At 41.5% G+C, this 12,102-nt stretch overlaps 2 protein-coding genes across 3 annotated transcripts in view; one reads left to right on the plus strand and one right to left on the minus strand.

Moving 5' to 3' along the window:
- Window positions 1-12,102, minus strand: part of IFT140 (intraflagellar transport 140) — a 100,078-nt gene that overhangs the window by 34,459 nt on the left and 53,517 nt on the right. The window lies entirely within an intron of this gene.
- The window catches only part of TMEM204 (transmembrane protein 204), a 37,885-nt gene that overhangs the window by 15,344 nt on the left and 10,439 nt on the right, over window positions 1-12,102 (plus strand). Inside the window, exon 2 of the mRNA XM_063143193.1 lies at window positions 4,226-4,381. Coding sequence (XP_062999263.1) covers window positions 4,226-4,381 — 156 coding nt within the window. The remainder of the gene's footprint in view (window positions 1-4,225; window positions 4,382-12,102) is intronic.

Genomic DNA, 12,102 nt, shown 5'->3' on the forward strand with positions numbered 1-12,102 from the left:
CAACAGCATGTGTGGAGCAAGGCCTCCAAAGATGAATGTAGTGGACAAATTGGTTCATATGGGAGGTGTTTCTTCAAGTATCCTGGTCTCAAAATATAAACCCAAACTTCATGATGTTCCCCCAGGCAAATTAGGCAGCAATCCCACCCATAAATGGTCAGGAATCCCACCTCCCTTGCAAAGAGACCCACTAAACCACAGGCATGTGAATGAGATGAGGAGGAAAAATAACTGATGAAAACAAGGAGCAGTGTCCACTACTAAACCAAAACCTTCCCAACCAAGAAAAGAAGGAGAAGAAACATCTAAAGCAGTTGCACTCCAAGAAAGTCCCAGCTACTGCTGCTAACGTGGCGGTTATAAGATAATTGAGCAGGAAGCTATTTACCCCAACACACACACACACTGTTCATGTGTTGTGCAGACACTCAAAAACTCCTCCTTGAGGGAATGGGTATGACCCACAGTTCCCTGACTGGAACACTAGAATGTCACTGACCCAACTTTGTGCAGCTACAGGCTTATACCAGGGAACGCACAACCAAGGAACCACAAAATTGGTTTGGTACTAGACTATGGCAGGACAGGAGGAAAAAAAGAGATGTCTAAGCCAAGGGCAATGATAGCTCTACAATATGACTGTCTAACAACCTTATGAAATGTTATTCATGTGCACAACATCAGAGCCAGTTGCATGAAAACCCTCATGAAGGAGTTAGGGGATCTCATATGGGTCTTAAAGAAAGACTTTCCTAAACGTTTGAAACAAGGGGGAACCAGGGACATAATTATATACGGTAAAACCATTAACAATTATGTTTTGTAAAACAGAAGATACAGATTAAAAAATCCCAAACACGAAGGTGGGCCCCCTCAAATACTTTTGTCAGCAAGACAACACTGAACAATAGATTGAAAAGCTAATGATTACCGGAAGTGCCACCCACAATTGTGTAGAGATTATAAACGCCACCAGGGAAAAAAAAGAAGACAAGGTTTGCAGTGGTTACAAGGATGCTATTTGTAGGTTCATGGATATTATAAAGGTTGCTGCAAAGCCAAAAGGAAATCATAAATGGGCAAAACAGCCAGCCTCAATTCAAGAATATTACATAACCCACAAATGTAGATGGGAAGGAAACATTTCCAAGTTTTCAACAGACACGTAGTAGCTTTGATAACAATGTATAAAGACAGATGTCTTTATACAAATGCCTTTCAAACACAGTATGTCTAGAAGATAACCAGTTTTGATAAAGTTCAGGAACTCATCACCCCTTGATTGGCACCTACTTCAAATCAAAGTGGCAAAGAGAATTAAAGAATATATTTCATAGCTCCTTCCTAACTAGTGCTGTCAACCTCTGAAACTATGCTGATGGTCTTTAAACCGCCAAGCTGGAAGGGAGAACTTTTAGCTGTTTTCTGCATTTACAAACGCAGTTCTCAGGTAGTGTTACATTGGCAGAGGTTTTTGAAGCATAGGTGCCCAGTTACTAACAAACTTCTTTAAGGTCAAGGATATGTGGAAGAAAATGTTCCTAGAATAGCATTTCCAAGGGAAAAAGCTATAACAAACTGAGGAAAAGTTTAGAAAAGCTTGGCTCCCCAATCACCTTCAGAAGTCCTGCCTAGCACGGATTTCTGGTTCACTGCATCCCAAGATACAGACACAGAGCTACACAAGTTTCTCAGCCACCGAATCCAGGGTGAAGAACCTCTTTCAGCCTGAGAGACAAATACTATTTCACAGAAACTCTCAGGGGCTGTATTCCCAGGGGAAAGGGGCTGAAGGCAAACAGGGCAGGGTCGAAACCAAAAATACCAGCATATTTTAACTTAAAGCTCTTTCTGCTAGCAATTGAGCCTTAGGAAAAGCATTTCAACCTTTCAGAATAGAGGAAAAATCTGCACAAAAGCAGGGAAACTACGCAATGATTGGTGGTCGGGGAAAAGCTGGTGGGGCCTGGAGAAGGGAGCATGGCCTTCCTGGGACTGCCAGAGGGCTAGGATTTGTCCCCTGGGCACTAGAACACATTCAGTGTTGCCCATTTTGACCATAATTTTTTAAAAACGATACTTGTAAATCAACCTCCCCCAACCTGGTGCATGCCAGATGTGTTGGACTACAACTCCCATCATCCCCATCCAGGACAGCCGAGAGTAATACGGTTGTAGTCCAACACATCTGGAAGGTTGTTGTAAACTCTCCCTGAAACTGAGGCCCATTCTGGTCCCATCCCTGCCTGCCGCGGAGCAGATGACCCTGACTCTGATGACAGCATGGTGGCTGCTGAAGTGATGCCAGACGGGGACTCCCCCGCAGCATTCTAGTTTCTTCATGCACAGAGAAGATTTTGCACACCCCTGTTGTGAACACAGGATGCTGCCTGACTCCAGGTCAGACTATCTGTCCATCTAGCCCATCACCTGCTCCGTCTCATAGCATCTCTCCAGAGCCACAGACAAATTCATTTCCCATCAACTGCTACATGCTCATTTTTCAACTGGTGACACCAAGGACTGAACCTGGGACCTTCTGAACTCAAAGCATGTACCCTACATCTGACTCACGGCTCCTCTTCAGGAACCACAGCTGCTTAGCTCATGGGAGAAGGAATCATGAATTGCTACTGATGCAGGCATGAATGAATCCTGATCAACACACTAAAATCAGTTGGACCGAAACAAATTTAGGATGCTTTTAAACTCTAATTGTAGTAGTTGGCCAGCCTCTGCACTGTGGAGCATTCTACAAAATGAGGCGCCACCTTTGGTACTAGGAAGTTTCCCCCTCAAACGTGCCCATTGGTATGACAAGACATTTCTACTTGAGAGCAGCAGCATGATAGGATGTTGCATTGGCAGAGCGAAGCTTCTGAATCCTAGAGGGAGAGGAAGGAAAGTGAATAAAAACAGGAAAGCAACCAGATTGAAGAGAAAATAAGGGGAAAAACACAGAATGTTTCAGCAAACATGATCTGGTGTAAATAGATTTCAATTAAGTAACTATTGTGGATGTAGATGTTTGCAAATGACCCGTGTGTAAAATTACACAAAGTAAATACAGACGCAAGTATATATAACAAGCATAGATAAGCAGTGTAACAGCAACAGCTATTCTTAAAAATATTTGCATGTATGATGTTCATAAAGGTCAAGCGTGGTGGCCTTTTTGGCGAATGTGCTACACGCCAAGTCTATCTGCTGTCTGTCTATCAATCACATTTTAATCCTCCCAGGACGTCAGGGTGGCATGCATGGCTCCCACCCTAAACTTTATACTCACAACAACCCTTGGGAGGCTGAGGGATAGTAAGTAGTCCAAAGTCAACCAATAAGCTTCATGACTGAGTAGGGGATTTGAACCCGGATCTCTCCAGTCCTAATCCAACAACACTCTAATCACATCACGCTAATCCTCATTAGGGAGTTTGAGTGAATTACTCGTTTCTTCCAAAGAGGAAAAAGAGTACACCATTACAAGACATATGCAACCTCATGTCTTAGGGTGGTTTTGCCACTTGCTTACCAAGACAGGGAGCACGCAGCTGTGTAGCATGAGAGAGACAGGGAGTAACGCGAGCCTGAATCTATATCACAGACCTTCCTCTTCCTGTCCAAGAATGCAAATGCATGATTCAGATCGTCCATCCAAGATGACAAGGAAGACGTAACCAAGGTCTGCAAAGCCATAAGAGCAGAAAATACTGCCGTTTCTTTTTAATTAAAAATAAATAGTAAAAGGCATTTAACCACGCAGAGAGCCCACTGCCAAGTTTCTCTGTGAGTCTGTGTCTGTGTGTATCTGAACACATCTTGATTGCAACTTGGAGATATTCCGTTTCAATCACGCTCCTTAAGAGGCACCCTTAATATGTTTAACAACTGACAAATTACAGAGAAACGTCACCACAGCGTAATCCACTTACTGATTAAGGAGGCTGCTCTTGGATACATGCACCCACAAACGATAAGGCTAAAAGATATATGCCCGTTGCTATACATGTATTACAAAATGCACACTTTTCTTCCTCATATGGAAACCAATCTCATTGTCTCATTTGAAGTAGCCCTTGGTGTAAACAGTTTATTTTATATGTTAAGAAACCGGGAAGCACACAGGGTTTTCCTGCAAGGATTGGTAATTGTGTCTGCTTCTTTGCCCCCTCCCCTCACAGTCATGCTAACCTAATAACACCCTTTCACCTTTTGTTCCCCACAGTGCAGTTTGACATGATGCGAGCCTGTAACATGATTGCCACAGTGGCTCTGACAGCCGGTCAGCTCCTCTTCATGTTGGGATTAGTAGAACTGCCCATCATTCCCCAGGATACCCAGTGGTGGGAAGAAGCCATAGCTGCCGTGTTCCAGCTGGCCAGTAAGTGTGTTCTTTTACAAGTTGAAAAATGCTTCGATCTAGAAAGGCGGGGAAGTTCTTTTACGAAACTTTCAAGTGAAACAGAACCATAACATCTCCAGAGTTTCGCACTCTTTATACCCATTGCCTACTTGGGTCATATAACCAGATTCATAGGTAGTTTTGACACAAACTCATATAACCCCTTCCCACGAATGTGTCCACTGTTATTTCAAGTAAGGTCAGGACTATTTGTTCCCCCCACAAAAGTGGGAGGATGAGAATATCAGTGACTTGAGGGGGGGGACTTTAGGGGGGGAAGGGCTTACCTTTAAAGACAAAGTGATCAGAGGTTGATTAATGAACTATGATTAATCAGACTGCCATCTATTTTTCCAACACAGCCACTGAGAACAACTCTAAGTCATGATGTAGTGTTGTTAGTGTGGAACGTGGGGGTGGGGAGGAAGAAATCCTAGTCATTTTGGACTCAATTAAAGCCAAGATTTTTCTCTCCTATTATAGGTGTTAAGCAGAAAGCTAGGAAAATTGTGTTTATCACCAATTACAGCTGTTGTAATGGCGCTATGTTTATTTTGTATATATTTGATCTTTGCATAGAAAATTTGAAGACTATAGACCTGGTTCGCCCATAACACTAACCCATGGTTTATTTAACCCAGGATTAACCCATAATTTGTTGTCCTACCCAGAGTTTATCTGAAAGACAATTTAATCAATGGTGGGGAGGGTTTCAATCCCTGGGTTGTTTATTTCCCTCTTCCCTCACTCGTTCCCTTCCTGAGTCTTAAATGCCTTTGCAATGCTGTAGTACTGGCATGTAGATTGCCTGGTTTGTTTTACTACTCTTGCCCACTGCTTCTGTAGCCTGGTGGAATAACCCATGAACAACTCATGATTCGGGGTTCATACATAACAACCAATTGTCTAAACAACCCATAGTTTACAACCCAACAACAAACCATGGGTTCTCTTTCTGGGTTGTTTGTGGTGCTAACAAATCATGGTTTGTTAATACAGCTAGGTGCACACATCACAACCACTCAGAATTCAACAATCCATGGTGGAAATAAACCATGGGTTAGCATCATGTGTGAACCATTTGTTCTTTCACTTTTTGCAGAGAATCCAGATGACATTGTTATCAAATTGCAGCCCACCTTTATTACAGACTATTGATCAGCACTGCCCCTTACCTGTCCAGCCCCATTATTTACTTGCCTTTTGCTGTCAGTATATTCATAACTAACAGAGGTTATGTGAGGGAGAATACAAGAAACATGTGGACACTAGCATAGCTAGTGTGTTTACCTCCCCCACGAAACCAATTACTTTAAGAATTATTCTCAAAATGGATGGGCAATGAAGCAAGCTGCCCTGGTTAGATGCAGTGTCTTCTTGGAGGGTTTTACAGAAAGACTTACATGAACATCTAGCTGGATGCTTTGTTTTGGTTCTACAGGATTCTCATGTGTATGTGTGTGTGTGTGTGCGTGTGCATTTGATCAGATGATGCAGTCCCTTCCAAGTGAATAACACAGTCATCAGGCTTTGTGCCAAAGTCATTGGTGTCAAATTGTAAACTGTTCAAAGCAAGCAATCCCTTCCTTATGTTGTAAAAAAATGTTCCAGGTTCACTGGATGAAAACAAGAACTACATGCTTTACATATCTGGCACTGGTAGTTAATAGCTAGTCTCATATAGCGTGCAACATATAATGTAAAGTATTATTGGTGGGAAAGGAACACATGATGTACTTGCTAATGTTAATTGCAAGACATTTTTAAGACACAGGACCTCTTTGTAAGGAGGCAGAAATATACTTTTATGATAAAATTTGGGGTGAACATCTTTTAAAAAAGATTGGGGCCTTCAGTAGTCAACGAGATGGAGAGGTGTAAAACTGAGAAAGTTGGTAGACAACATGTATCAGTGGTTAGAGCTGCATATACAGGTTAGGATAAGACCCGAATAAGGGTATAATCTACATAAAGGGTATTTTCTTTGGTGGCATTGACACTGCGAAATACTCTTCCTAAATATACTGAGCAGGCATTAGACGTCAGTTATAAACTACTTTATTTGTTCATGCTTTTGGTGGCATTTATTGGTGACTAGTTATTGCAGCCTTTCTCAACCTGATGCCCTCTAGATGTTTTGGACTACAAGTCCCATCAGCCCAAGCCAGCATGGGAATTGTAGTCCAAAACATCTGGAAGGCACCAGGTTGCGGAAGGCTGCACCACTGATTTCTGGATCTGCCTCTATTTGTTTTAAATTTAAAAAAACGTAATCAACTGTTACTTGTCGCCCAACTGTTACAAGTTGTCCTTAATTATTTATAAAATAGGTTAGTGACGTTACAGTCAGATCAGTCATTGCTCCCTCCCTTGTATGACATAGCTTGGACTTTACAGGCACTCCCACTAGTCCACTATTTAATAAAATATGTTAACCCACTTTTAATTCCATGTGCCTCCTCAAGGCAACTAACATATATTATAGATAGATAGAAGTATTGATATAATGAGGTGCTTCTCAAGGCACCTAACATATATTATAGACAGATAGTAGCATCGATATGATGATAATAGTATCGATATAATGCAATCAAAATGGTGGGCCCCATTCAGTACCCAACTGATGTTAGTAAATTAAATGGAACAGTATGCTTAATGCAGCGGGGCGCAGGAAAAAAATGGCGGCAGGAGGCACCATAAGGCTCACTGCACAGAAGGCCATGGAAGAGCAAGCCCTTATCCACTTGAACTGGACAGACCCAAACCCAATTCCACCTTCTCTTTACAAGATCTTGAGAATCAGGATACATTTAAGAGACGGCATGTTATGCTGTGCAAACCACTTCCCATCCCCAATAACGTTAACATGCTTGGAAATATTTCAACCGTTCCCGACTTTTCTTTAAAAGCAGCCTGAAGCTCTCTTCCCGCAGCTCCGTCCTCTTGTTGTCCAAACTACACTCCCCTGTTTTTCATAGGGAGGAAATGCATTCTGGCCCTGTTTAGATTTGTTGTTTCATTGACAAACAGTACAGAGGACGGCCGTGTGCCTTTCTTCTATCAAGGCTGCTAATTTTAGATTAGGTTTTTTTTTTCCTGTGCTACAGTCTGTTTTAAACACAGTCAGAGAGAGACTGAAGGGCGCCAGGATATCCCGACACAGGAGAAGGAAATGCCTGCTGTTACCTGTTATGCAAGCTGAACCTTGAAATCCTCAGCAGTGGGAGGGGAAAGAGAGAGAGGAGCCAGAGACGGAACGATTAATGCAACATCAATAAGACAGACTCCAATGAATGCTGCAATTTTGATTCTTGCGCTCAAAGTGTGAAGACCGTGATCTGGCAGCTAATACAATTACAGGGGAGCAATCAACTACACTACTTCAATGCCTCCGTTTTGCAAAGGCAATGTAATTAGTCCCATGGTAGGATGGAAAGGGGGTAGGGGTAGAAGAAAAAATTATCCACTAGACAGACTTCTATATTAATGGCAAAACCATAAGTCTTCCCCTCTACTAGATATTAAGATTTTTAATTATTTAGAAGAACACACAGAAATGAATAATATAGCTAAAAGTAGAACAAAGACTTTAAAGAAAGTAACTGACTTGTAATGAGTTACACGCGACACGTTTAAAAGTTTCATTAGTTTAACACAAGCTTAAACAGAAAATAAATGCTTCCAGACACTCATACAATTTGGTTGACAGTTCTTTGGATAAAGAGCAAAGGAGGGCTGAAGTCTCCGGAACGCATATCTCAAATACGGTTTCTTGGCGTACATTCTCTCTATTCAGATGGAACCAACATTGGAAGGTTGGCTTTTTTGTACGGTAGCCATATGTGGGATGGATTTTCCTGACTGAAGGGAGAGGAAAGACTAATACATTCCTTACGCTGGTCAAATCGAACGGATATTTTAAAAAAGAAAGGCTTAATAGTTAAGTTAAATTTCCAGAATTAAAACTTAACATATTACATTGGTCTGGATCAAAGGGAAAGAACCCATTGGGCGTATCTGGGCCACCAGGGTTTTCCTCTGGCACATACACAATGCACCATGTGACAGCACACCTGATGGATGGTCATTTCAGGTAGAAAGCCTTCATGGGTCAGATATCATCTAGCTCTGCTCCAGACCCATCTACTTTTAAAGTTAGCGATGATTCATATAAACCTGTTGGGTTTTGGTTTCTGGGCAGCATTTTTGCCAATCCAGTTTGAATCGGTACATGGTGACTCTAACAAACAAGTTGGTTAAAAATCAAGATCGCCATTCAGCAGCTGCATGTAGAAAACTCTTGTTTTTTTTAGGATGCAAAACAACTGACAAAAATAATTCACCTTGAAACTATTATTTGGGGAATGGGGGAGTCCATGGATGGCAAGCATATTTACTGCCTTTGTCTGCAGCTATTATTTCTGCTTTGACAGGGAATGGCTGCCTGAGGGAGAGCACATATAAGAGTCAAACTGTGTTAGGAACGTCTGGGAAAGGGGTAGGAATTTATAATGGCCACAATACTATTCTCCAGATTAGTTTCTTGCTGTTCCTGTGTACCCAGCTGACATTCTCCGGGAACTTGCCACACTGACTTGTCAACCTTTTCAACTATAGTATCTAGATCAGAGGGCCACCAACTTTTGGCATCTGATAAACTGCAGCAACAACTCAGTTCCCTTCACAGATTCTCTGCTCTTTTCATTCTGCTGTATACTAATTTTGGTGAATGCCATTTAGGAAGGATTGTGAGTTGAGGACTATTCCTCAAAAGTACCTGCATTATATTATTATGAGGTATATAAAGCAATCACAAAAAATGCTTTTAATACACGCTGCTTTTTTGCAATTTAAACTTGAATATATCCAAGTGTAGACCTTTGAATCTTACTGTGAATCCTATCCCCAGTCACTGAATTCCCCACCGACCCCACAAATATGAAGGCCTGGTTTGGACAGCACACTAAACTATATTTCAGCATGACCAGAATGAGTCTAAGCGAGCCTTGGCCTCATGTACTTCCACTCCAGCATTGGCAAGAGGAGGAATTTGAAAGCTTTTTTAATCTTTAATGCCAGGATTCGATCATTTTTGTCTGTCTCTTCTGCCAAGACTCTTGTTCATGCATTGGTTATTTCTCGGTTGGACTACTGCAACCTTCTTCTCACCGGCCTTCCTTCTTCTCACATCAGTCCGTTGGTTTCTGTTCACCACTCTGCTGCTAAGATCATCTTCTTGGCTCGCCGCTCTGACCATGCAACTCCACTTCTGAAATCTCTTCACTGGCTTCCAATTCACTTCAGAATCCAATTAAACTTCTCCTGTTGACCTACAAAGCTTTTCACTGTCTAGCTCCTTCCTATCTCTCCTCTCTTATCTCACACTATTGCCCCGCTCGTGCTCTTCGCTCCTCTGATGCCATGTTTCTCGCCTGCCCAAGGGTCTCTACTTCCCTTGCTCAGCTTCGTCCATTTTCTTCTGCTGCCCCTTATGCCTGGAACGCTCTTCCAGAACATTTGAGAACTACAAGTTCAACCGCAGCTTTTAAAGCTCAGCTAAAAACTTTTCTTTTTCCTAAAGCTTTTAAAACTTGATTTTGTTCTGACTTTATACTGTTAGTTTTACCCTACCCAGTGCCTGTTTACCCTACCCTGTGCCTGTTTGCATTCTCTTCCCCTCCTTATTGTTTTATTATGATTTTATTAGAATGTAAGCCTATGCGGCAGGGTCTTGCTATTTACTGTTTTACTCTGTACAGCACCATGTACATTGATGGTGCTATATAAATAAATAATAATAATAATAAATCTGTTTCAATTAACAACAGCTTACAGTGTTATCTGAACCTGACAAACTATGGATAAACTTAACTGTAGTTAGAAGAAACAAACCAATTTCAAACCATGGTTTCTGAAGCTGTCTTATTTCCACTAATCATAGTTAAGATAAACCACAATTCGGGTAGCTTCCCACCTCCTCTTCGCAGCTGTGCTACAAGAGAGGAAGCGACAGGAGAGGGAAGCATACAAGGGTCATTCTCGTCATAATAAACTTCATGTTTTTAGGAAGTGAGCTTGCCGGGAAGGCGTGTGTGTGTGTGTGTAGGACTGAATCACCGAGAGGCCTCAGTTTCACATGTTTTATGGACAACAGGCAAAGAGCAAGGCTTCTCTAAGTTGTATGTTGTAGATTTTGATCACACTGGAGTCACTGAATGGAAGGAGAAGCAGGCACAATTTCATAAAAGGCTTGGGATAAAACTGTGCAAAGCAATAACCTTCAACCTTTTTCGCATCCAGGATTCCCCTTAAACTAGAGACTGCAACATGGGACCCACTTGAAAAAAATAATAATATTGATGACTGTCATCTTCTTTTTCTCTCTAAGGTGACCCCTGTCCCTTTAATAGTTGAACAGAAGAGGGAATTTTGAGAGGCATTGCTTACACCACTCTTAAAATATACAGGAGCACTTGACTCTGGTCGCCTGCTCTCTCTTTTTAAAAACAAAGTTAAAACAAAGGAGGAAGCCGTGGCGATCACACCTGAAGTCAGGGCACGACCTACAATGTCGAATACACGCTATCTGGGCCATAGCCATATTTTCATTCTAACTTTCCCTGTATGCAAACCTTGCAACACTTTTCCTATCGTCACAGGGAAGAGAAGTAACATTTCAGAGAGAGCTGAGTGTTTCAGTCATCATATCTCAAATACCCCAACCTGACCTTGGCAAGCAAACAGTCACTGATCAGCACTCACCACACTGATGCTTCTGATGACTCCTAGCCCTGCTTCATTTTTATTTCAGCCACCTGCGTGTGTCCTTGATAGAGGTGCATCCTTTTTCAACAAAAAAAATCTGACAAAATACAACCTTAGGAAACAGAGAGGAAGGAAAGAGGAGAGGAAGTGGCATTGCTCTGGCGGCTGCACTGGGATTCACACAGCTCCAGAACTGTGCAGCCTCACACCTTACAGGAAAAAGCTGTTTGCTTTGGAAGAGTACTGTGGTGAAAATGGAAGCCGTTTTGTGCACAGGGTGGCTCAAATTTTCCTCCAGAGGTTTCTCTAGAGAAAGACAAATAATTCTGAATCACTGCTATCCCCTTTAAATAATAGGCTTGTGCATCTATTTACTTATTTTATATATTACATTTATATCCTACCTTTCCACTAAAAAATACTAAGAGCAGCTAACAATATAAATAAAAAAGCAAAGTTATAATTAAAACAATAAAACTCATCCAATAGAAACACAAATAAAAGTACATAAATAAGAAAGAAATAACAGCACTACCAGATTAAAACCTGCTTCAGCAGCAAATCCGTTTGCAGTGGAGTCCTATATAGAATTCCCAGGGAGAAAGACCCTTTGAACTAAATGGGTCTTGTTTCCAAGCAGGTGTGCATAGGATGGCACTATTAATAATGACAAGAAAAGCGTTTTAAGCAAGTTAATGATTAGTAATATTAAATCCAGGCAGGAATTGGAACTGAATGTGAATGTAGGACTTATTATTTGACTTATGTAACCAGAACCAAAGCATAATTTTAAAAAATCATATAAATGGAAGAAGAAAGAAAAAGTAAGAGCAAGACGAGAAAGCACCATCACTGTGTACAGTTCAAACAAACCTTTCCTATCTATGGTTGAGCCATGGATGTTCAGTAAGTTTGAAGCATAAGCCAGCCATGCA

Source organism: Elgaria multicarinata, chromosome 17 (assembly GCF_023053635.1).
Source record: "Elgaria multicarinata webbii isolate HBS135686 ecotype San Diego chromosome 17, rElgMul1.1.pri, whole genome shotgun sequence".
In the NCBI taxonomy this organism is placed as follows: Eukaryota; Metazoa; Chordata; class Lepidosauria; order Squamata; family Anguidae; genus Elgaria; species Elgaria multicarinata.